The 26239-nt window shown below is 39.2% G+C and overlaps 2 protein-coding genes across 2 annotated transcripts in view; one reads left to right on the top strand and one right to left on the bottom strand.

Annotated features, from left to right (window-relative positions):
- Positions 1-219: 219 nt before the first annotated feature.
- LOC110065305 (synaptotagmin-7-like) lies at positions 220-8197 on the bottom strand. Its single transcript, XM_020772433.2, has 8 exons — positions 7831-8197; positions 6462-6682; positions 5611-5848; positions 4721-4897; positions 3648-3724; positions 3303-3432; positions 3055-3186; positions 220-2484 (listed from the first exon to the last, which is right to left on the bottom strand). Exons 1-8 carry the CDS (start codon positions 8173-8175, stop codon positions 2413-2415), a joined length of 1392 nt encoding a protein of 463 aa, XP_020628092.2. The 5' UTR covers positions 8176-8197; the 3' UTR covers positions 220-2412.
- Positions 8198-8932: 735 nt separating this feature from the next.
- LOC110065338 (importin-9-like) overlaps positions 8933-26239 on the top strand; it is a 32839-nt gene continuing 15532 nt past the window's right edge. Inside the window, exons 1-17 of the mRNA XM_020772470.2 lie at positions 8933-9099; positions 10550-10611; positions 12978-13064; positions 13303-13374; positions 14038-14167; positions 18774-18862; positions 18998-19084; positions 19996-20115; positions 20199-20358; positions 20908-21059; positions 21363-21461; positions 22331-22437; positions 22705-22847; positions 23529-23607; positions 24436-24516; positions 25548-25695; positions 26092-26170. Of these exons, the coding sequence (XP_020628129.2) occupies positions 8964-9099; positions 10550-10611; positions 12978-13064; positions 13303-13374; positions 14038-14167; positions 18774-18862; positions 18998-19084; positions 19996-20115; positions 20199-20358; positions 20908-21059; positions 21363-21461; positions 22331-22437; positions 22705-22847; positions 23529-23607; positions 24436-24516; positions 25548-25695; positions 26092-26170 (1831 nt within the window). The 5' untranslated portion in view covers positions 8933-8963. The remainder of the gene's footprint in view (positions 9100-10549; positions 10612-12977; positions 13065-13302; positions 13375-14037; positions 14168-18773; positions 18863-18997; positions 19085-19995; positions 20116-20198; positions 20359-20907; positions 21060-21362; positions 21462-22330; positions 22438-22704; positions 22848-23528; positions 23608-24435; positions 24517-25547; positions 25696-26091; positions 26171-26239) is intronic.

A 26239-nucleotide genomic window follows, 5' to 3' on the forward strand; every position in this document is an offset into this window, starting at 1 on the left:
CCACTAACAAATGTGGCGAAAGCATGGCACTTTAAGTGAAATTGAACCTGATTTGCCAAAAACCCATCTTCAATGTGATTGGTTAGAAAACGCTACACGAGTAGGTTTCGTTTTCTTTTCGACCGTATGAAGGATGGGGATGGCCCTGTAGTGTAACCAAGCAAAATAACATACCGGCAGAGATTGGAGGTTTAGTCAGATGAAGAGTAGACAATCCACTACAGTTTATACCATTTATTACTCTCATGCGGAGCTCCGGACTGGGAGCCTTCCCTGAGAGTCGGAGAGGTGTCCACGAATGCCCCGGCGAATACACTCGCTTTATAGTAAGATCATTTGGGATACAAAACAGTTTTTGCGTCTAACACAAGAGCTAGCCAGGCCACTTTGCTGGAAGTGTAAACTTTTAATAGAGAGAGTGACTATAAATAATCATTCAAAAATAAATAGCTTAGGTCTCGCAACGAAACATTTACATAGACACACCTACAACTATAGAGCGTTCTCATAGCGGCCATTTGGTGCTCCCAAACACTAGGAAATGTTTGTCAAAGGAGAGAAATAACGTTTAGAAATACCAACATGACAGCAATGATGAACTATAGGTATCATGTTAAATTTTTTAGAGACCTCAGATGCTTCTTAATTGAATAAAAAAATATGACCAAGTTTGACTGGTCTCTATCTGCACCTACGCGTGTAAATACGAGTTACGGTGTGTAAGAAAAGAACGGAAAATATACAGTATATATGACTGGATTTATGAAAACCGTGTCAGTAGTTTGCACCAAATCACCCATATGCACTTTGATATCACGACTCCTAAAGGCCTTAAAATAACTCCAAAAAAAAAAAAATTGGAACAATAACAAATACAGAGAAGAGCAAGAAAAGGAAGATAACAGAGTGGAGGGAAAAAAGACTGACAATCTCTTTTAATTTTTATGTCGTCTACATTGGAGAAAAAAAACGCTTGAGCAGGACGCGATTTCTTTAGTTTAACACTGTTTTCATAAATCCACTGTTTGAGCTGCGTGGTAAGAGTCACCAAAACATTCCTTTCGACAAGGACAAACCGCTGCTTACGCTTCAAACAATAATAAAAATAACAACGAATATTTAAGCAGGATGACCCATCAGTGTATTCGACGCTGCTTAACGTAACTGTAATCGTTACGTACTTATTAGTTTTTTTGTTAGTAAAACGTTCAAAAAATAACTTAATACAGAAACGCTGAATTACCTTGACCTACAAGTGACAAGATTTCAGTTGACTTTTTTTTTTTTTTTTTTCTGAAAACTGAATTATCCGGGTGCGGTTCGCCAAATTGAAAACGATTTTCTTCTTCGTCAGTTGTTCTATTTTGATTCGCTCTTGTTAAACTGCATCTCTCTTGTTCTTAGGGCTAGGGGCATTGTTTGTGTTCTTTATCTATCGTTTCATTTGGCCAATTATAAAGAACCTTGGAAAACGGTGCAGGTCGTCCCCTTCTTCTCAATTTCTGGCTGACCGTTTTAGTGGTGACTGATTTATATTTTACTTATCAACGCAACTATAATTATTTATTCCTTTATGATAATAGATAACTAACTTATGTACAGCGTGGGGAGGATAAGTTACGTCGGCATCTAAGTTTACTATTATACAAGTGGCACGTACGTGATACATGCATGATCCTAAAATATGAAAAATATACATGACTGAATGCTTGAGATCTTTCTCAAAAGTAGTCTGCAAAAGTAATCAATGCTTTTATCTGAATAAAAAAGGAAAAAACACCGGCCTTGGGTACCTTCAAGTGACTTGCTTCTAAAATTGGATGGTTACCCCCAACAAACGTTGTTTTCGAAGTATGTGCTGGCAAATACTGCTATTTGCGAGCCCAAAATCCAACATTTCTTTATCAATAGTTACCCCGGGAGGCAAATGTTAGAATATTTAATGTTCTTCGCGCACATTATTTTACTCAAACTTTGCTGAGCCTCGGAGAAAACGTACCCACCATAGAATGGATAAAAAAGGTTAATTTTACATGGGTTGGGCTTGATTTGTTGGTGGGTTGAGCTTAATTTGTTGTTGGTTCTCGCCTGGCTCCGAGGATTTTTCTCCGGGTTCTCCAGTTTTCCTCCCTCCACAAAAACCAACATCTCCCAAATTCCAATTCGACCAAGATTTAGGACCTGCATGGAAACCAGCTAGGGCTAATATGGCTTCCCCTCATAACATTCTAATTTAATTTAAGTTAGAGCGACTTATCTTATAAATACAAGCAAACCAGGAATGAGGAATGAGTGTCTAAAGCAACTGTTGCATCGCGTAGGCGGAGAGTGAAAGTGACGCTTTGTTCATTATCAACTTGAAAACTGGTAGAAGTGAAATTAACCGGATCTCCAAGCTGTGTTACGGTTAGTTCAACCGGGTATCCCATTAACCAAGAACACTTTGGCAGAGGAACCAGCGCTCCGACTGCTTAGTGAGTACATCTGCGAGAAACGGAAAGAAGCAAGGATATTAAGAGAGGTCAAAAGCAGCCCACAAAGACTGTCCAACAAGGACAAATGAACAGAGAATTAGTTTCTAAAGAAACTGGTCTGGTGCGTGAGCGACAGAGTGGGGTTTGGAGTGGTTGTTAGTACAAATTAGCCAATGCAGGGCGTCTTCCGTCTCCTCGCAAAGTTAAATGGAGGTTTAAATGTTGGTTCTGAGACCAAAAGTTGGTGGTGTGTCAAGACAATATCTTCTAGGTGATGAATTTTTTAATTCTCATCACCTGTCTGGTTGACAAAAAAGTAATATTGTAAGGAGATAATAGTTATTACTCATGCACTCTTGGGAAGACGCTATGAACAGAACGATTAATAAATAAACTGTTGTACTAGCTATGTAACACAGTCCCCAACAAAAGCTGAGTCAGCACATCTGTGGGATTGAACTGAGATCCCTGGGGAACATCAGCATTTCCGATCAAGGGTAGCAGGAGTGCAAGGGTGTGAAGCATTCAACAATCGCCAAGATATTATATCTACAAAGAAGTAATCTTCATTAAGTCCTACCTTTCTTCCTTTGGTTTCAATGCCACGTAAGAACAGTGGATGTCTGTACAACGCATGTGCGTACATGGCCTCTCTGAATTCTTGCGCCACTGCATTCTGAGCCCACTCCGCTCTCTTGTAAGATTCATTTTTCTACCACAAAGAAAGGAAACGTCATCAGATACAAGTTAACTTAATACCAAGAAGAGAAATTTTCAAGAGCACAGTCCTAAAGCCAAGCTGAAATTTCTTTAAAATAAGGAACTTACCAGATCAGCCAAAGGATAGCGCTTTCTGATTGGCTCATCCAAGTCCAGGTATTTCAGCTCTAGATTGACTTGGCCCAGTGAGTTATTGCTGCCGATGGTTTCTTTGTCAAACATGTGAAACAGTAAAGCCCTGTCAAAAAAAAAAAATGATTTGTAAAGAGAGACACTTTAAACTTTTTGTTACACTGTATACAGACATCTTTTTCTCTTAGAAGCAAACACCTCACAAATGGCAAATGCAACAAGGGTGGTAAGAGCCAGTTTGAGAAAAGGTTATCTCACACTTATCCCTACTGGTATTGCTTTCCTGATTTTAACTAAAGAAAAAAGAACATGTAGTCTTACCTTGAGGAAAACTCTTCCTGTGGAACTGTGAATTCAAACGTTTCTTCAAATTCTGGAAACAGAGTTCCACTCACAACCTGAAGTTGAGTAGAATTATTGTTGTTAGCAATGTGGGACTTGTTACACAGGACTAATGTATCTCACTGTTTATTACTACAGTACACTGGCCAATTGGAGGCCTCATGGTTAGTCCGGATCATCACATGGTCTGGGTTGGAATCCTAGCCGTGGACATTGTGTTGTGTTCTTGAACAAGACACTTTACTCTCACAATGCCTTTCTCCACCCAGGTGTATAAATGAGTACTGACGAATTTAATACTAGGGTAAACCCTGTGATGGACTGGCATCCCATCCAGGGGATAGTAGAAATACTCCTAGTCACTTCATGCTACAGAAACTGAAATAAGCTCCGGCCTGATGGGCCACTTGGCTTGTATGCAGACTATACCTACACTGGCCAATTATTTACTCTGCAAACTACTAGGTACAAAAGAGAAACTGCTCAATCAATTGCCACTTTGTCTGAGTCTCTAAAGTTAAAAATAACTAATAAAAATTATATGCAAAAATGTATGCTTACAACTTGTATTATTATTTACAGCCAAAAATAGCTTGCAACTGCTTGTAATCATTTACATGTAGATCTTTTATCTCCCTCCCCTCTTTTTACTTTCAATGTCTTGGAGTGATGGGCATCTCCCTTTGCAGGACCCACTAAGGACCATCATTACGCTTTGAGTCACCTGTAGCCTTGTTCTCCACACCCGTAGCAAACTAGTACATGTACATTCTATCAACAACAGGCAGTTTCACCAGTAGCACCAAAGGCAAATCAAGCATACTCAGACGTAACATATGTTACAGGTTACTGCCCTTGATGACAGACCTGCCACTATGTAGATCCAAGTGTCCCACATATCTTGCCCACTACATTATTGCATTTTGAACAAAAACAAATAATACTAGAACCTTACCAGCTAAGTTGATAAAAAACCAAAACTAAACTGTTGAGATATTTTTATTATTATTCAAGGCAAGTAATCTGTGCACATCACTGGTAACAATGCCCACCTTGGTTTCATGATGCATATCAGTTCCTGAAATTGCACACTTGACAAAGGCATCAGATGTGTTGGTAAAGGAGTTCCCAGCCTTGATGTTGTAAGCTTTATGAATAGTTACAATCAGAGTTTCAGGTTCTTCATACTCCAGACTGATCTCTAATTCCCCTTTGATGCTGAAATCAGTCTAAAAATGGAACAAAATTAAAAAGGTGAATAACATATGTTCAGCTACCAAATAGTGGTACACAAAGCTGCCGTTTTATTTTTAAAAATTTAGTTCTATTTTTTTAAGAATTAAAACACCGCTTCTTATGACTGTATATGCATCAAAATATCAATAGCTCATGGTGTATTTGTAGTCCTGAGATGGCAGAGAGAACCCAAAGTGCAACCAAGGATTCACTTGACCAGGTGAAATACTAGAAAAACAATATTAGTGAAAGATCTCCACCTACTTACAAATTTGTCCTGAACTTCACTGTTCAAGCAAAAGAAGTATGAAAGATAAACTGCCGTCATAAGTAACTGTCAGTCAGAGAGCTTTAGCAGCAAATCAAAGTGGATGGAAAATGAGTGTCAAAGCCTTATGGTTCTTGTAGCATGGAGAGATATACAGCTGTAGGAATTGCTAGGAGAAATTAATCGGCTGGAACACTGAGTGTAATTGAAAACTGCATTTCCCAGCCAAAGAGAGCAAGCATGTTCCAGGTACATATAAGAAAACGCCCATGTCATTCATAATATTACAATGGACCTTCAAATGTTAATTTTCATTTTTGTTGACCTCTGATGCCTTGGGTTGAACTTGATTGAACTCAGATTTCTAGATCAGTCAACCAACAGTCATCTGAAGTTACAACCAATATTCCTTAAATTTACAACATGCATGTACTGAACCTCAAGCTGAAGTATAAACCAATCTGTATGTGTCCCTGAACTGAGATGAATCCTGGACAAATCCACTACACCTTCGCCATTAAAATCATCTTCACCAAAGAAGTCATGATCCCAGATGGCCACTCGTAGCTTAGTGTCCGCTATGCGCGACTGGTCCAGTTGGAAGGAAAATATCTCATTAAATACAGGATTGAGTGTCTTAGACTTGTATGCTGTCTTTTTTTGTCCTTCTCCATTCCTACAAGAAAAGGAGATATACAATAACTACTTGCATGTACTTGTATGGGTATGCTGAGACGTAACCCCACAATGGACTAGTGTACTGTGTTGCCATCCAGTGGGAACATATTTAGAAATGCTCCTAGTCACCTTATGCTACAGAAACTGGGATAAGCTCCAATGGTACACAAACATGGCTAAATGCAGACATTTTGTAATAAAGCACTCTGATTGGCTGATTTTAGATACTAGACCAAGCTTTGTAATAAAGAGATATTCATTGTTTTTAGTACTGTCATTGGATAATCAGCAGGGCAGGAAATGGAAACTTTCACCAGGTCCAATTGCCCGGAGCAAGTAAATCTTGCTCTTGGGCAAGTAAAAATGGATGTTTGGTGGTCTGGTGGGCAGGTGAAATTAGCCTCAGAAGTCTTGTTATAGTCTATCACTGATTGTCTAGACAGTACCCAGTAAATGATGTAGTTGATACGAGGCATGAACATTGTGCGCCGATTAGGCAAGTGATATTTTAGTGGGGCAACTGAAAACTGAAATGTAGAGGCCCACTGGGCAACTGGATTTCTAATTTTTTTTTTCCTGCCCTGAATCAGGAGAGTCAAATGCACACTTACAGATCTGGAACCAGATCTAAGACAGCATATGGATCTGACTTGCCATTCAGGTCTCTTGGTACCAGATCTCTGGCTCGAATGACTTTCACTAGTAAGAGCTCTTGTCTGTGGTTGTACTTGAGAGAGAGTTGCACATCTCCCTTGATGTCACCAGAGTCTGGTTGTGTCACAGTGGGGTCCATGCGCTTGTATAGTTCTTTAATAATGTCAGTTCCATCAAGCTTGAAAAAGAGTGAAATGACAGCCACATCATGTAAAAGCATTAACAAGAGATTGGTATTCCTCAAGGGAATTTTAGAGACAGAATTATCTGTATAGTTCTGTTATTGTTTACAGGTACATAAAACTGCTTATCACATGATGTATAAGACCCTGTGTGCTATTTCCTTGGAAAACCATCAGGAATAACGTCCCGTTTTTGGACCTTAAGAGATGAAGTGATAGGGCCAGAAAGTGCATGAAGCAAAGACCACAACTGGTCATACGATAAAATGCTTATTGACTGAGTGAGGCCAGGTAAGATGGAAAAATATTTGGCTCTCAGTCAGGATGCAAAGATCTCACAACATCTGGTCTGTACATCCTGACCTCAATCCAAATATTTTTCTGTCCAACCCTCTCACTCAGTCAGTAAGTACATAATCCTGAATAGCAAGCAGTTCTGTGTTCTGTATTGACAAAATAGCAGTAGAGTAAAATAATGCTCAGTTATCCCTCTTTCTTTGAGTTCCTCTCAATCATTTGATCACTCTAGGCTTTCCCAAGCTAATTTTTACGTCTTTAAAATAAATGCCTGCTTTTAAAGTTCCCAAAATATGGGCATTACGTGACACTCAGCAAGCTGTTAATTACCTAAGGTTGGTGAGCCAAAGGTGTTATATATGGTTGAGAAAAGCTGTCCTTTCTGCCAGAACTCCCCAGACAACTTAGCTCCTTGAGTTGCCTTGTCATCTGAGACAACTTGGGGAAAATTATATTAATGCTTGTTCGACTTGCTCATCAAAACAGTGAGAACTTAATTTGCCTGGGGTAACTCAGGAAAGGGAGGGAAGGGGAGGGTCAGGAGAGTTGTCTCAGAGCCAGTCTGGCTTCTGTAAGTTCAATCAGCCCTTATAATGAGTAAGCCTGTTTATTGATTTAATATTAATGATTTTATAATTCCATACGATTATGCATGAAGAATTCAAATCAAAGCACATTACAGCAAGTCTACAGAATCCACAGTGCCTTTCTCAATCGCTCCATAAAAACTGTGGAATGTCTGGAGAAGACCAATTCTCCGGCTAAGCAAAATCACTCAAAACTCTAGCTTACTTTCACAAACCATAATTTATTTCAAAGACAGACATAACTAAACCCAAGTAACTACCTGTTTCTGAAAACATGCCGTGTTTTTCTCTTTATTCTTGATCTTCAAAAACCTGTTTTTAGCTTCCACTACTTTCGTCATCCCAGTCATACCGTCGTTGGCGGGAAGGTTGGCATTTGCAGCTGTTCGAGGTCTCACATCTTCCACAGTAGCATTATCTTCATCTGCTACAGTCCATTCCCGGCTTGATGTGCTTGCTCCCGTCCCCATAATGTTAACCTTTGCAAATGTTCGCTTATTCACGGTTTTGAGATCATTTTTCTTGAGACAAACGTTGTTTACTTCACCACCATGGAAGCCATCTTTGTGGAATTTTGATTGCTTTGACGTATGTTCTGACGTCATGAAGATTCCAAACTCGTTCCCAGGCACCTTTGTGCCATCGGTCGCATGGCGCGTGGTTGGCGTTCTTTTTTGACCAACATGGGCATGGGAAGGGGAAAAAGAAATGTTCTTTTTTTCCACTTCCTCCGTTCGCCCAAGAAAGAACACCTGACTGCAGGTTAGGTGTGCGGCCTAGAGGCTGATAGAGCTAGTCGGGACGACGCGATGTAGGACGACGCGATATTTTTGGTAAACTTTCGCGTCGTCCCGACTACCTAACCCTGACGCGCCTGGGTCTTCGGGTATGAATGGTGCACTTTTCGATGCGTGATAATTGGCAGGTAAAGTTGTTACTTCAGGTGTGCGGTTACACGGATTGCTTTATCATTCCCCAGGCAATTAATAGATACTTAGTATACTGTCCTATTTTCCACCTCTCTTTTTAATTCTATTCAACAAAGAGTCTGTGAGGAGTCGCTCGTGCTGGTGTTCTCCAAGCTTGTCTGAATGTAATGGAGGGAGGGTATAATCGCTGGTTAAATGAATGGGTGAATGCGTTTCTGAATTGAATATTTTTTAAAGAGTGTTCACCTCATGTGAAATACAGCTTCTTTTGTGTGTGAAAATCCGATGACAAAAATTTTTCTCCATGAAACTTACTTACAATCTGTAAAAGAAATACACATGCTGTCCTTGCATGGCAGTCACCCGCGCTATGAGAAAATGTTTGGTCAGCGGTCCAGTCTTGCTTGAAAATTTTCCCGCCAAAATATTCGCATGCGCGAAACTTCTTCCCTTCGATTTCCAACATGGCTGCTGCAGCGGAGGAAAGGAACCGCTCACTGAAACAGGCACTCATAGAGAGTTTAACAGCCATTCTGTCACCAGATCAACAAGCTAGACAACAGGCGGAAGAACAGCTCAAGGTTCTCGAGGTCACAGAGGGTAAGATTATTTCTCTGCTTTGAATTATTTATAGATCCTGTGCACAGTTCTTAGCCTAAAACGTGACATACTAAAACTTCGAAAATGTACATTTCATGAAAGTGACACTGTTATCTTTATGACGGTAGTTTCTGTCAGTACAGTATTTTAGATCAGCTCCGTTTGATTTACAAGCGAAACGTTTGGCTGGTTGCACTTTAAAAGCTAATGTTTATTGAATAATGTTTTGTAGTGCATGGTTAGAACTTCATCGATGAAGCTTTTTAAAGATAAGCTTACCTTGCATGCGTGAAATTCAAAGGAAAGAAATCAAATTCATAACAAGTCCTGTTTTTTTTCTTTTTGAGTAGCCAGTCTTAATGGCATAACTTAGCTTATTGGCGAATTTTTTATCCTAATTTCAGACTCATTCATAACTTTACCTGATCTGTCAAAGACTTATTTTAGCTTACGCAAGACACTCAAATAAGCTTTTCTATAGAGCCTCAAGCATTATTTCCATCAAATGCACAATCTCTGACAATCCCAACCCTAAATATCGATATCTTAAATCTTGGTTTGGAGAATTTGAGCCAAATCGGATAATATTCCCTTACTAGTTGGTGGCTACCTTTGTTTTCATCCTGGTGCATCTGTCTATTGATGACAAACATAGATCATGACGCATACTATGAGCTTACAGATTAAGTCAGGAGTGGCAAATGGTCCTTTAAAAACCACGGGTCTTGCAAAATTCCCGTCAGATTTCATAGGTCTTGCAGTTGGGTTTTCTTGATTTTTTGTAAGGCTAGGAAAGTTTCAAAATACCGATTGATGTCTACACGTCTTAGAATCTGAATGTCTTGAGCTCATATTTAAAACACTTCAAAGTCTCGGTCTCGCAAATGAAGAAACTGAAATGTCTTGGGCTGGCAATGAAAATCGCTTTCTCACAAAGTTTCACATTTACTATTCACCACCTTTTAAGTTGATGGATAAGTTGTTGGAGGGTGTGGCCGAGGAGGAGGGACATGGGACAGTGTGAAAATATTTTGCTTGAGGTCAGGACATATGGACCATATGCAGTGAGATCTTTCTGTCCTGAGGTTTCCATATGGCCTGACCAAGCTCAGTCGATAATCATTTTGTCATATCAGCTTTGCTACACTTGATGTGATAAGAATTTGGAAAATTTCATGAGAAATGACCTAAACTGCTCATGCTATCATTGTAAGTTGTGTTTGGAGTTATATGGCATTTTTGAATTTCAGACCAGCTCAGGTCAACCTGTTTGGCATAGCACGTGTCTTTTTGCATTATGTTTTTCTTTAGGACTGCATTAGCGGCAGAATGAAGTTGTTTTTTAATGTGCAATAACTTAAGCACATCCATAATGCAAGTGGTGTCCAACAAATATTCAAACTGGATTTGGGAATTTAGTTAAAGCCATAATTAACTTTGTTACTTGCAGAGTTTGGTGTCCACTTAGCAGAACTCACACTTGACAGAGAGGGTGCTTTAGCCATCAGACAGGTCAGAATCACAATTCTCCATGCTGTTTGTAATACATTTTGTATATCTTCTGTGGGAGAATTTAGCTATGGTTCACTATTTTCTTGAGATGATCAGGCCATTTTTAACTGATTAGAGGAGAAAATGCCCAAGCATTTTTCTTTTGTTATTAAAGCATGAGGAAGTACTGATAACACTCAAAAGGCATGACTGCTGTTGCACTTCCTGCACTATGTGAAATCCCATTGGGGAGAATTGTGATAAGCAACATGATATTCTAACAGTGATACAACATAAATGAAATGGCGATGTCCATAACACTTCGGGGCTTAAAGTTTATCCCAGCCTCAAAGTTAGGATATGTAAGTATGATCAGGTTAGGAAACATGCACCTTACTGTCATTTGGCTTTTAAGACACACGGGTGCCATCAAACATGATTTTTAGGCGCATGACCAAAGGTCTAGTCGCATATGTGACCAGTTGGTTGTTAACTTTGAGCCCTGCTCTTGTGTTGAAATTACCACCGCAAAGGAGAGAAATAAGAAAACCAACATGAAGCAGTTGTGTTTAAAAGTGAGCTGGGTATGCATGAATCCCTTGCTTTATCAAGGTGACAGTATGACAGCATCCCTGGACTGTATTAAATGAAGCAAACTCTCAAAAGCATGCACAGCATGTTGTAGGGTCTGATTGATTTAACAGGTATAAAACTCCCTCAACCAAGAGGCATTTTTGTTGTTGACTGATCACATTAAAATATACCGGTAATCAGTCTGACTCTTCTATTTGGATTTTTTATCTTAGCTGACACAAAGTTCATGGTTGACAAAAAATCCTCAATCAATAAAGAATTTCTAGCACATTTGGTACCTTGACTAATCACACTATCTTAAGATCTTGATGGGCCAGAAGTGTTTTTACTGGTGGTCAGCTGTTTAAAATGCCCATCGTAATTTTTGTTGACAAATTCTAATTGTTGACATTAAAATATAATCAGTCAACAACACTTGTTACTTTATCCTGCTTGCCAGTATTGTCACAAAGGATACAAAATCATCCTTATTCGCTGTTGCTGATTTACAGGGTTAAACGAAAGGCAAGAAAAGCAGCAAATTTTGGAAAGTACTAACATTTAAATTACCACTTTACTGATGTATATGTTAGGAGGTGTTACAACATTTGTGACTTGATGTAACATAGTATACATTCAAGCAAATAAGACAGAGGCCCATCTGCCCTCCCAGCTGTGCTGAGTGGAGATGCAAATTCACCTTTTTAGAATTGATGATGGGCATTTTAAACAGCTGTCCACCTGTAAAAACACTTATGGCCCATCAAGATCTTAAGATCTTGTGATTAGTCAAGCTACCAAATGTGCGAGAAATTCTTTATTGATTGAGGATTTTTTGTCAGCCACGAACTTTGTGTCAGCTAAGAAAAAAAACCAAACAGAAGAGTTTTCACTGCTTTGTTAAAAAACCAAGGAAACTCCTGCTTTGTGTACATAGTTTAATTACATCTTGGATCAGCTAGAACTGCTGTGTGAACTGCTTCCAAAACCCATGCTGTCTGTATTCTAGTTAGGCTGCTCATTTCCAGTTGGTCAAGAAAGAAAACCGGTTTTAACTGCATTATTTTAATTAAATAGATGAATCAATGTATGAGAAACTCCTGCTTTGTGTACAAAAGTTAGTCTTGTCATTTTTCAGTTTTAGTCAGTTAGAAACGTATATTAAACAGATTGCATTTCCACAGTTGTTGTGTTAAATCAATTGCCAGTCAGTGCCTGAAGAATTCTTGCTTTGTGTACTTAAGTGGGCCAGGTCATTATTTTATAATTGTTCAAAAAATGCAGACAGTTTTTAGCTCATGCTTTGTGTCCTTATAGTACTGCAGTAACTTACACCATTTTTTAAATGTGGTTGGGAATTTGTTCATTGTTTGAGAAATATTCATCAGTCAAGAAATTCTTATCAGATGACAACTATTTGTCAGGGGTGAAATTTTCATCAGTTGAGCTGACACTTAATAAACCTGCCTGATTAAAAATTAATGTCTCATGATGCCTGCTTTTTGTACCTGACGTCCTTTGGGGAAATGACTTGTTGACCACTCCAAATTCTGACAAGCTTTAAAATTTAGATAGGAGTGATGCATTAATTTTGGAAATGCCTTTGTTGCCACCATGGTTAGAACAACTGCAGCAAAATGACTTGCTGAACCTCCATGGAGAAGTGCTGTATTTTAAAGCTGCTAATTCCTTTGAAGTGGAATTTTATGCTGGTTCTAAGGATGCCCCCTTACAAAATGTTAAACTGATAATTTAATTGTTTTGTCTTGAATTGTTTCTTTTCAATTTAATTGTTTTGATTTGACTCTTTTCAGCTTGCATCAGTAATTCTTAAACAGTATGTGGAAGCCCATTGGACTTGTAATGCTGAGAAATTTAGACCTCCAGAAACTACAGATGCAGTAAGTGCATTATGTACAAGTTAGGGAACATGCGTAACATTTTTTGATGGCATGAAAAAAAACTCTATTATATACATGTAAGGAATGAGGTAATGTCATGGAATTTGCATGGAAGGTACAGTGGCCCAATAGGAAGTGTGATGGACTGTTTATTTAGCAGGTCATGCACCGGTTGGAGACATTGTGTTATGTCCTTGGATTATTTAACATTTTTTCATTTAAATTTTGCTGTGTTCAGGCTAAGGCAGAGATCCGACGTCTTTTACCAGGTGGCCTGCAAGAGTCCATAAGTAAAGTCAGATCAAGTGTGGTAAGTTTTGTTTATAAGCAACCTTGTTCAACTTGCACTCACAAGGAAGTCATGATTGGGAGAAATAATTCACAACTAAAGGCAGAAATACATGTAGGGCTACTGGAACTAGAGCAAGGTTTTAATCACAGAATTGAATGTTTATTTATACTGTGGCACAAGCACATGGTCGACTGGGTTAGCTCTTGTGATGAGCTCATGTGATGTGCTCATGTGATGCAAGATCAGAAATACATGTAAATAACATGTGATGTCATAGTAACCAGGGCTGTCATTAAGTTTTGAGTCACCTGCAGGCAGCCTTGTTATCCAACAACAAGAGGAAATTTCACCTCTAGCATCAAGGGAAAATCAAGCATACTCAGCCTTAACAGGTGCCATGGGTTATGGGCCCTAATGACAGTCCTGGAAACCACAGTAGTCTTGGACATAAACTGTTACCAAATCATTGGCAGTTGCCCAAAAAACTTGGCAGAAGTGCGAAAGATTTGTGGTAGTGGTCAGAAACAAGTCAAGCCATGCCAAGGTGTTTGAAATCACCAAGAAACTTAGAGATTTGTGGAATTATTTCGAGCCTAGAAATATTTCAATGGGAAATCAGAAGTTAGCATTTAATCTGAAAAGCTGGAGATAACACTTCAAACTACTGTTATTCATTATCAGGCATATGCCATCTCCGCAATCGCCCACTGGGACTGGCCTGAGGCGTGGCCAGATTTGTTTGGACATCTGATGCAGGCATTGACAAGTGGTGATGGTAACCTGGTTCATGGAGCAATGAGAGTTTTAACAGGTATTAAGTCAACCTTCCAGTATTTAGACACTGTTGAAGTATTGTTTTTGTTATGCTTTGTTAGCATGGCATAGATAATATCTGAACTCAAGGTTCCTGTGGACAGAATAAAAAGAAATGTGAAAATGGTACTCTTGTGAGTTGTGGCTAAAAATTGGCAGAGTCAAGTGATTGATTGATTGATTGATTGATTGATTGATTATTTATTATTTATTATTAATTATTATTTACTACAGATTCACTCCACTAAATTACAAACAGATAATAAATTAAATTCGAATTACTTGCTACTGTAAAGAAACATTCTGGAGAAAGAGACAACCCAAAGTGCTGTTACACTAGGGTGCCCTCTCTAATTAAAGTATGAGAAAAATATATACAAGTGTAAAAATAGAGGTTCTAGTAATTCTAAATAAAGCTTTGTGGAAAGCTTACACTTAAGAGCCAGTGCCCATAACTATGGACCAAACAACAGCACAAGTCGAAAAATCGATTTTGCTCATTTTTTGCCCATAGATTGGCCCTAGCTAGTAAACAAACAGACCATAGTTAGTTTCTCCTAATGCAGCTTTTTTGGGGAGAAATTTGCGAAAAACGATTTTGCCCCGATTGAGCTCAAAATCTACTTCCTGTTATGCTAAATTTTCTGAAAATTTGATTGCTTTGCGCGTCGCACAGCAGTCACTTGAGAATCTTTCAATGGTCTTTACATTCAGCTCAGGTCTTCATGGTATGACTGAGCGAAAAATAAAATAAATCGAGGTTTCTTTTGAGCTCGAAACGAGATCGAACAGAAACGCAAAATATTACGATGTGTTGCGAACGAATTATAGCACTAAAATATCGCCATATTTTTCTATGGGCTATAACTTTAAATACTATTAAAACACTTTCTACGGGTTAAGTGTACACCCACCTGTCTGAAAATCAAAAAACATCTCTGGGCAAATGGTTTTAAGTCGCCCGCCTTGGCCTGTGCTTCTCATAAATTTTTTCCTGAACCGCCGTGAGAATGTAAACAATTGCGTGACGCGGGCGGTCACCCTGAATACATATTTCTTTTCCAACAAACCGCAGATGGCTATCTTAGAACATTTGGGTGAAAAAAGAAAAACACAATGGACCACTTTTAACTTTAATATTTTGAAAGTCATCGCTTTGGAAATTTCGTTAATTAAAAAACGCCAATTAAAAGCAATTTACTTGCAGTTCGGGTGTTATTGCTATGTCGTTTTAAGCTGTTGTACTTTCTTTGATCATTTTAATTACAAGGACGAGTTCTAGAAAGAAAATCGTTCTAAGTTCATTTGTTAAGCGTAATGACAAGTTGATATTGTTGGTTTCTAGCCTTACGTGATCTGAAGGAACGCTACAGTGATTAAATTTGTATTTCTTGATTTCGACGGATCGATTTTCGGTTAAACCTTTTTATTTGTACCAGCACATTTAGTGCCTTTTCTCCTGCTGAAAAGTCGGAAAAAGTAAAGTAAACAAATCCTAAAGGTTTAAATCATAAATAAGAGGCATCAACAGTGCGAGTGTCTCGGTAAGCTGTTAATTTGAACAATTACTGCGCTGGACGGATTGCTTTCCAGGTTACACACGTACTATACATATAGTTCATTGTGCGCGAATGTTTCTGTTTCAAACAACTGAAATGCTCAATGCTTTTTCTCTTTTTTTCTTCAGTCTTAAAACTTAAGGTTAGAGTTAGGCTAAACCCTAAACTGTTTTGGCGGCCAACCTATTTTTGGCTAATTGCTTAATCAAATTATATATATATATTTCATTGAAATTCGCTCTTCCGTGACAGACTTCCGCGAACAAAACAAGATGGATGTTCGCTGTCCATTTAAGACTACAATCCTGGTCAAAAGTGTTGGGACAGTTACGGCAGATGACTTCACAGGCAGCCTCTCTTAAGACCACAACACCAAAACCGCGCAAGCTCGCCTACTCCCCCCCCCCCCCCACCCCTTATCAATGTTGATAAAAATCTTGAAGAAAAAAAAATCCTTGACAATAGCTTCAGAACAGCCACGTTTCAAGAATTGTTCGCCTCCTAGAACAGTATTCTCGAACTAAAGAGACGATAAGATAGATATCCACGTCTTATTCCAATAATAACGATTTTTCAGCAATCGCGTTCGGTTCCAACACAACTGTCTAACCACTTTCTATTGTCCCTTTTTCCTTTTTTCCCACATCCGATTTAGTCTTCAGAATAGCTTCATTTTCTTGCAACATTGCTAGGGGGAGGGGGGGGGGGTTCAATTGTACTTGCTTCTATTCATCTTTTGTTCTAAAACGTTATGGACGTAGTTGAAATCGTGGGTTTTAGCGCGCAAAAAGGGGAGGTGTCCCAACAACTTATGGCCAGGATCGTAGGTTTACATTAGAGGAAATTGTTCCGGATTCGTGATGAATCTGGAACGTTTTAGTGCTGGATTGATTTTGCCGTTTGCACAAAAGTGGACGAATCTGAAATAAAACCTTTGAATCCGAAAACTTTTGAATCCGGAGAGTTTTGCCGTGTAAACGATTTCCTCTCGAATCCGGATATTTTTCCGCCTGTGATCTTTTGAGTTTGCGGTGGAATGAAAATGGCGGATTACATGATCCAGTCGTAGTCGAGTCGTAGGCTCATTGATGGCCATTTAATGGCGGTCGCTGGGTGATTACCTCGTGCTGTTTCAGGTGTAGGTAATCACTTTTTTAATAGGTAATGCCATATTCCTCAGAGACCCAATTTATACTTTACTGCGCAGATGACGACGATGGCACGCTCGAAAACCTCGACGGTTCTAGATATTAAGTAAAGACCAGAATAAATACCTGGAGGGACCTGACATGACGGACAACAGTACCGTGGTCAGCGAGTTGAAAGAGAACTTCAGACTGTTTCAACCTACCCCTAGCCTTATTTTCGGAGGCATTTTGTTTCTCGTTGTCGAGGCAACAAGCTGCTTGTTAACCATTCCATCATGAACGTTCCCAGAGTCATCGTCGTGTGTAAACGGTTAAGAATCCGAATATCCTTTCACTGTAAACCCCTAATAATCCAAATACTCTAAAATTGATGAATCTGGGAACTTTTACGAATCCAAAAAAACTCCTTTAGTGTAAACCTAGTCCTAGATCGACCACTGTAATGTTTATTTGTCTACCAGTGTTATGATCTGCAAATTTCAGTTAATTGATCAAACAACCAAAGTAGAAAAGATGGATTTCTTTTCCCAGTATGATTGAAACTTAAACGCAATTTCTTCCTCAGCTAATTCAATTCAAGAAATTCCGGGTTTTCTAGCTGAGTTTGAGCATATTGTGTAAGTACAAATTTTCTACACAGCTAGAAGAGCTGAGATGCCGTCACGCAGTTAGTAGTTTATAGAATTTATGGTATTTTCACTTGACTTTATTTGTCAGTCAATGATTCAATTGCCATAAACCATAGAGAATTGGTTGAGTGTATCTTTAAAACTGCCACTGTATTGTAAGTTATCAGTGAAGTCAATAAAGTAAACAAGTGTTAAAATCATTTCCCGGGGTACTGTAGTAACGTTCTTTACCGGGGATGCTGTGGGTGTTGCAATACAAATGAAAAAATATATATATGTCTATATACTAACTTGAACAAAAAACAGAAACAAACGAAAAACAAATTCCATTATTTTATCCACACAACGTTTCAAAAATTGCTTTCATCGAATTGCTGGAAACGAATATTTAATCGAGAGTGGCTATCCGCGTCACACAATTGCTTACATTCCAACGGCTGGTTTTGGGCAAAATCTATGAGGAACACAGATTTTGCCCAAAACCAGCCGTTGGAATGTATGAATGAGGAACACAGACTGTATTGAGTATTGTATTGCCAGCATAAGTGACCCGTATTGTAAGTAACGTAAGTATTGTAGAACTGTGTTTTGTAAATTAAAATTATTAAAAAAAAAAAACAAAAAAACAAAAAAACAAAAAAAAAATGAGGAACACAGGCCAAGGCGGGCAACTTGAAACCATTTGCCCAGAGATATTTTTTGATTGTTTTAACAGGTGGGTGTATATCTAACCCGTAGAAAGTGTTTTTATGGTATTTAAAGTTATAGCCCATTAGGAAAATATGGCGATGTTTTTATGCAATAATTCTCTTGCGACACATTGTAAAATTTTGCGTGCCAGTTTGATCTCTTTTCGGGCTCAAAACTGACTTTCATTTCTTTTATTTTTCGATTAGTCATACTATGAAGACCTGAACTGAATATAAAATCCATTGAAAGATTCTCAAGTAGCTGTTCTGCGGAGTGCGAAGCAATCAAATATTCGGAAAATTCAGCAAAACCGGAAGTAGATTTTGAGCCCGATCGGGTCGAAATCGTTTTTGGCATATTTCTACCAAAGAAAGCTGTATTAGCAGAAACTAACTATGGTCCGTTTCTATTCTTACTAGGACCTATCTATGGACGAAATACAAGCGAAATCAATTTTTCGACTTGTGCCATTGATAGGCGATATAGGTCCATTTTTATAGGCATTCACTCTTAATATGCATTCTGTTGCTGAACGAAAATCAAGTCTTTACTTGTAACTTGATTTTACCTTTTCTCAGAGTTCTGCCGTGAGGTGACAGACATCCAGATACCACATGTTGCTCCAGTGATTCTTCCTGAAATGTACAAGATATTCATTCATGCAGAGGTACAGTACATTCATGGATATTATGTGATGTCTCTATGCATAATGATGGAAAAAGAAACTGACAGATGGTCAATAGTTGATATAGTGCATATGTTAGTCTTTTCAGATAGATGTTGTTGTCCAATGTCTTTATAGGTGTACAGCATCAGAACAAGATCACGTGCTGCTGACATTTTTAACACTTGTGCTTCGTTGATCTGCGCAATGGAAGATGACAATTTGGTAAGAATAAACTCAGCTTTATGCATGGTGCATCATCTAGCATATGATGGAGAGGGTGTAAGTATGGCAACCAAAGGTGAAGGTCTGAGGCCAACTCTGCTCCAGAACCTCTAGCAGCATCTCATCTAGGGAGAGAGGGTGGGGCAGTATTCCCCTCGACCTCTCCTTCTCATTCCAGTCATGCTAAACCTTGATGTTTTGTCACTGCTCAGTTGTGCTAATTTTGTTTCAAACAAAGACACAGTTTACACATAGTAAAGTCAGCATATGAGCAAGGTGGCCCATCAGCTGGAGCTTATCTCCAGTTTCAGTAGCATAAAGCAACTAGGAGTATTTCTACTCCCCCCAGATGGGATGCTACTCCATCACAGGGTTACCCCCAGCATTAAATTTGCCAGTGCCCATTAATACAACCACGTGGAGAGAGGCACTGGGAGAGTAAAGTGTCTTGCCCAAGACAGGGCTTGTAAAAAGTGTTATCCCATTGTTCTGGACAAGTAGATTTTCCTTCTGGGCCAGTAACTTTTCATTCTCACTTGCCCAATGGGTAAGGGATGAGGAGGGAAAGGGATTAGGCAAATCATCTGCTCTCCAACTACATCACTAAAAGAGCAAACTAAGACTTGCCCAGGGCAAGCAAAATTTGAGAGCTATTTTTCCCAAGGGCAAGCTCAAACTCAATTTTTTTTAGCCCTGCAAGAACAGCACACAGTGTCCCCAGCAAGGGCTTGAACCAAGACTGTTTGACCCAGAGTTGAGGATACTAACAATCAGGCCACCACACCTCCATCTACATGTACACATGGTAGATCCCGAGATACTGCATGTGAGGGGAGCACAAAGAAAGGACAAATCAAAAGTAAAGTGTCGTTTAATATCTTCACAGCTAACTTCACTTTCTTGAATTTCAGAGCATAGCCAAGGAAATCCTGTTTCCATTGATGCCACAATTCACTCAAGCATTTGTTCAGGTCCTTGCTTTGGCAGACAGTCCCACAGTTGATTGTGGCTTGAAGATGGAAGTGCTCAAGGTAAGTTTCCTGTATTGATCAGTCTTTCACGTTAAATTCCAGTCACTGTTTTTTATTATTATCTTCTTGATTAACCTTGTTAGGCACTGACCACACTAGTAAAAAATTTTCCCAAGCAAATGGCACCTCATCTGATGCAGATTCTGCCGCACATGTGGAACACATTGACACAGAGTGCTGATCGCTATGTTCGCACAGTTGTTAATTACACTGATGATGCTGATGATCCAGTTGATTCTGATGGTGAGATTGTTTGTCCATACTATATGCTTTAGTTTGAATATTAGCCAATTTTTGTTTAGCTTTAAGATTTTGCATGCAAGTAACAAAGGCTCTATGACTGTGATGCGACTTTTATCCCATGATGCCCAGGGGGTAATGGGCTGGAAATTCTTCAAAGCCATGCCACTCAGTCATGTGCAACCATTGCTGCCCCGCTTCATGAGGTAAAACCCACGGCTGTCCTTTCTCTCTCTGTGGTTCTGCACTGGGTCTCTCTGGGTCTACCATGCCTCTTTCCTTCAGGGGGACAAGTTAATGCCGTCTTGGAATGTTGGTTGGTATTCATTCTGAGGGTGTGGCCAATGAATTTTCTAGTGCCACTGGTGGATTTGCTCACTGACATAGCTGATGTTGGTCTGGTTATGGATAACAAAGGCTCTACGGAGCAACAATATTTAATCAGTATAATTTTGTTTTTAGGTCAATGCCCTGTCTGTTGACCAGAGGAGGCAGATCTGCATGTTCATGGTGGCTAAATAATTTTTTGCTTTTTCACTTTTTGTATTTCAGGAGAAGTCCTAGGATTTGAAAATCTTGTCTTTAGTGTGTTTGAGTTCATTCATGGACTGATAGAAACACCAAAATTCAAGAAAACTGTCAAGAAGTTTTTAGATGACCTTATTTATTTCTTGGTGCTGTACATGCAGATCACAGAGGAACAGGTTAGTCTTACATTACATGTTCTTTCTCTGAGAAGCTGTTGCAAACCATTATAAATTAACCAGTTCAAACCTCACATCGGTTAATGCCATTTGAACTTATACTGTAAGTCTGTGGATAAAAACTTTGACTGTGACCATTTAAATGAAAGCTTTGGAGCAGTAGTTTTATCTGTTTCTCAATATTTTGCAAGAAATGATTTAGAATTTGCTTGGAATAATTTTAAGTTATGCTCTAGATACAAAACATCTTTTCTAGTTTTCCCATGAGTAGTAAATATTTTGTTTTGTTCGATTCCTGATTAGGTGCAAGTGTGGACATCCAATCCAAACCAGTTTGTTGAAGATGAGGATGATGACACTTTTTCCTTTTCTGTTCGTATTGCTGCTCAAGATGTACTCTTGGTAAGTACAGAGAATGTTCAGTTTTAATCATGTTGAGTTAAAGACTATTCCAGTCCTAGCACCAGAAAGGCCTAACCAAACAAATTATTTATACTGGCACTAAACTGTGGCTTCTGTAACTTAAAGCAACCAGGAAAATTGCTAACCCTTCCTTCGCTGCACTATCCTTGCATGAGATGCTGGTGAATTCACCAGTACCTGTTTACACTCCTTGTGAAGACAGGTACTGAAATTAAGTATGTCCCCAGAGGACACACCTCAAGGATCACAGCTGGCTTAATCTTGAAGGTCATGATGCCTCCCGGGGGCACCAGGCAAATTGGCCGGGTGAGAGAACGATTTTGTCCACCTGGTTTGACCATCGAGAGGAAAGCTTTTCTTATATTAGATGTAGAGGTCAAATACGGTAGTTTTGCCCGCCTGTGAAAACCAGTTGCCCTCCTGCCGAAAACTTTAATGAAACCCCTGCCTCACATGTAACCATGCACAGTTCGTTATTGTAAAGTTCACATCAACAATGACATCTTCTATTTATACATGATCCATGATATGGGTAAAGCAAAACCATGTAACTTCTAACTAATACAAACTGATACAAAGCATGAAAATAGTAATAACTTTTTTTACTGTAATTTTGTTCACATAAAAACTGCATACATCAATAAAATTTAAAGTTCGTTATGTTCCTTTTTACCGCACGTTCCTACATGGAAGTTGTTTGTCGTCTCCTTCATGTGGATGGCTGAGAGTACTGTATGTCCAGTCCTTCCCGAAAACTCTCCTGAAGCATTTTGAGGGTTATGAGAGGAGGCTGTTACCTTTATCTTTGGCCAGCCCACTGAAATTTCAATCGTTACTTTGCTTTCCAGGCAGTTGCTGCTGACTTCAAAAATGAAAGTGCAGGTTCATTAACAAATGCAGTCAACAGACATTTACAAGAAGCAAATGATAGAAAAAGTAAAGGAGATGATAACTGGTAGGTATGTTTGGGAGTTATAGCCTGTAATAAATCTTTCAGTGGCATGCCAAAGACTCTTGACAATTATGATAATGATGATGATAATGGCAAGGATGGCGACGACAATCATGGTAACAATATATAACCAAGGTGATTACAGTGATGATGATGTTGATGATCATCGTGTTGACGATGGCAATGATGACGGTGATGATTATAATGTTGGTGGTGAAGATGATGATATACAGCTAAGCGACTGGGTGTTTAAATTTTTATTCTTTTCAGGTGGAAAATACATGAGTCATGTATGTTAGCAATGGGATGCATTAAGTCACTCATCATTGACAAAGTATCAAATGGCAAAGTATCTATGGCAGATATGACATCATTCCTGACACAAGTTGTGTTAGCAGATCTACAGGAGTCAGGTAATAACTTTTATGCAATAAGATATTAATGGATATCATTCAGCACTTTTCTTTGTGGTTTGTGGCACGTAAGGCCATAGGAGATTGCACACAGAAATGCATTTTTTCCACTCAGGGGTATAGATGGGTACAGTTGTACCTGCAAATAGTTGAAGCAGCCTGACAAAAAATGGTGGACTGGGGATAGCCCTGCAGTTTCATAGGGGACAAATCCAAAAATACATCACTTCCAGTTTTCATCACCTCAAAGTTTATTAACAGAATTTGAAGCAAAAATGAGTGAGACATTTGTAAGAAATTGTTTTAAAAATACACTGGTAAACCAAATTACGTGCTGATAAACTACGTGGATGAAAATTAATAAATTCTCTATGCATATTCAGAATACAGATCTCTCCTTTTGACCTGATGTGGAGGACTGCAAAAATTTAAGAAGTGTGCAAGTGGCAGTTTTTGTGGGAATTGCTTGCCCACTGCATTTGACCACTGTGGAGCCTTCTATGGGCTAGAAACATCCTTGTTTGTGAACAAAAGCATTCCTTGTTGGTTCACAATAAGAAAACCAATATTAAACACCAGCCCTGACCAGCCGCATGGACCTGACATTTCCTTGTATAACCTTCTTTTAGCCCATGTTAAATTCATGATTAAGGAAAGTGGTTATTTTTTTTCTCTTTTCAGTATCACCTTTTCTTATTGGTCAAGCACTGTGGGTGGCTAGTCGTTTTACTCCGCTTATGTCTCAAGAGCTTTTAACAAGGTAAGACAAGGGACGAGCTGGGCGAACTTCATTTGAGCCCACATTTTGTTGTCAGAGGGGTTGCTAAGCAACCTGACATATTGTCGTGATTTGCATTGTCTTCTCGTTCTCTCAGTTTCAACATCCCGTAAGGTTTAATGCCAATGGACAGCTGAACTTAAAATAAGTGCTATTACACTGTAGCTATAACAGGCCATATAATTAATAACTACCAGTCATCTGGTCTACCAACGACAGTTAATGCAAAGGAAACAACTCTCAGAAAATTCAAGAGCAGATGTCAGTAATCAGTGTCCTTCCAAATATTGTATTTGATTTACACATGGACCTAGTAAATGACCCAGTTCACCATGAGTCTCTTCGCTCTGTGGCTCATTGGTTAGCTTGGAGGTATCTAGGAGGTCGTGGGTCCGAACCTCTCTAGGGACTGAATATTCTCTCTTTCACTGGTGAAATAATCTGGATTCTTTTATTGTGTGGTGTGTACTAGTAATTATGTACTGCTCACCTTTATAGAGCGATTTTCATTTGAGTGTCGAAAGTATTCGCATTTGTTTTAGTTTTACATTACTGAGCTCGGTGTTGGTGTAAAGTGGTCTCGTGCCACTTTCTCGACCAATTAGAAAACCCAAACCATTTGCGACTCACTCGCATATGTTTTCCCGCGCTTACCGCCAACTACGCATATCTCCTTAGAGTTTTGATTGGTTCATTGGATTGTCTGCGTCCTTTGCGATTGGTTAGCGTAATAACTTTGTAGTTTGTTTTTCAATACTCAAATGAAAATTGCTCTGCCACTAAACTATGATGTTTCCTTGTAATTTTTAGATTTATTGAAGCATCAGTTACTGGTCTCCAGTCAACGCAACTAGCTGCTGTAAGAATATCGGCTGTCAGAGCTGTTTACGAGTAAGTAAAGTGACAACAAAGGTCACTTTTACTGACTTTCTGCATGGGATTTTCAGAAGCTTCATAAATACGCCTTTAGATCACAGGAATCCAACGAACTCTGGCTTTGTTTCTTTCAAACGCTACTCTACAAATGATTAAAACTCAAGTTAGGAACTGAGGGTGGCTAGCAGTGGTGGAGATTGATGTAATTACGCATTGGACTAACTTGGAAACGTAGTGCTTGTCAAGTTGTTACAGATTCCACTGAAGTTAACAAGAATCTTGTTATATCGGGAAATCTCTTTCTTTTCCTTGTTTTCATAAAGACAGCACCAAAACAACGTTTATATTCAACATCGGCTTTATTTCTTAGTTATGTGACAAGAATAACGGTAGGCTAGAGAACAGAACTAGAGAATATCGTGTCCGGTTAAAGACTAAAGCCCCGTCCACATTATGCTGGTGGAATTTGAAAACACAGCTTTATTTCTACGGTTAGGTCTACCGTCCACACTAATCCTTCACGAACACGGAGCTTTTTGAAAACGCTTTTCAGACTGGAGGAATTTGAAAACGCCGGCTTTGTGTTTTAGTGTGGTCGGAAAATATTTGAAAACGGAGCTTTTCGAAAACGATGACATCGCGTTAGTAATGTGATTTCCCTACTACAAATCTAATATGACCGGTTTTTGATGCGTTTTCAAATCCCTCCGGCGTAGTGTGGGCGGGGCTAAGCATACGTCTTTTTTCCCGCGCTCCAGAGGTATTCTCTGATTGGTTCGTGCTCAATGTTGAATTTTTGCGGGCAAGAACCAACCAATCAGGGAACTTCACGAATCTCTTTTGAGCTACGTCATAGTATGGAGCTTCTCAGGTCGAATTCCAGTCGTTTCTCAAGCGAGGGAAGAATTGAGAATTTATACCTAATCCAACCTTAAAGGAAATACGTTATTAGAACGGATATTTGTTAATTCAAGCTATTACTTGACAAGGGTTTCATAGGAAAGAGTTTGGATAATTATATGTTCTATTTGAATGACTCATTGCAGATTTTGTGCTCATCTAAAGATGTCGAACAACACTCAAATCCTGGCTCCATTCCTTCCAAAGATCATGGATGGTTTACTTACCATGGCAACGCAATCAACAGATGATGTACTGGCGCTGGTCTTAGAGTCTCTTAGGATTGTTATGTCGGTAAGGTGACTGTTGCTCCAACCTCGCTCCCAGGCCTTTTTCCTTAGAAATTCTGAGGCGCTGGAAAAGCCCTGGGAACGAGGTCGCTGCTGCTCGTGATGGGCTCCTGTTGTTACTGATCCTCATAAGCCGTCGAGGAAATGCAGAGGGCGAGAACAGTGGCTGTGGAAAATGTGGCTCGAGACTTCACAACTTCCCACAATCTCCCTTCTCCCCAACCCACCCCCCCCCCCAACTCTACTTCCCCCAATCTTTCCTCGCCCGTTTGTTTTTCTTTTCTTTTCTCCCGTCAACTTTCCACTGCACGAATATTCTGATCTGATTTACACGTCCTCTTTCGATCAGGTCTAATGGTTATTATATTCTCGTCAATCAGTCCCTATGGTTTATTTCCAGGTCAATAAAGAATTTACAACGTCTTGCGAAGGAAGAATATCACCGCTGACAATAGCGCTCTTTATCAAATATGCTCACGGTAAGAAAATAATGATAATTAACTAGCTTGTTTGTTGATTAATACATTCGTGAATACGTGCAACTAGAA

This window comes from Orbicella faveolata, unplaced genomic scaffold (genome assembly GCF_042242905.1).
Source record: "Orbicella faveolata isolate gen_17 unplaced genomic scaffold, um_ofav_v1 contig_35, whole genome shotgun sequence".
In the NCBI taxonomy this organism is placed as follows: Eukaryota; Metazoa; Cnidaria; class Anthozoa; order Scleractinia; family Merulinidae; genus Orbicella; species Orbicella faveolata.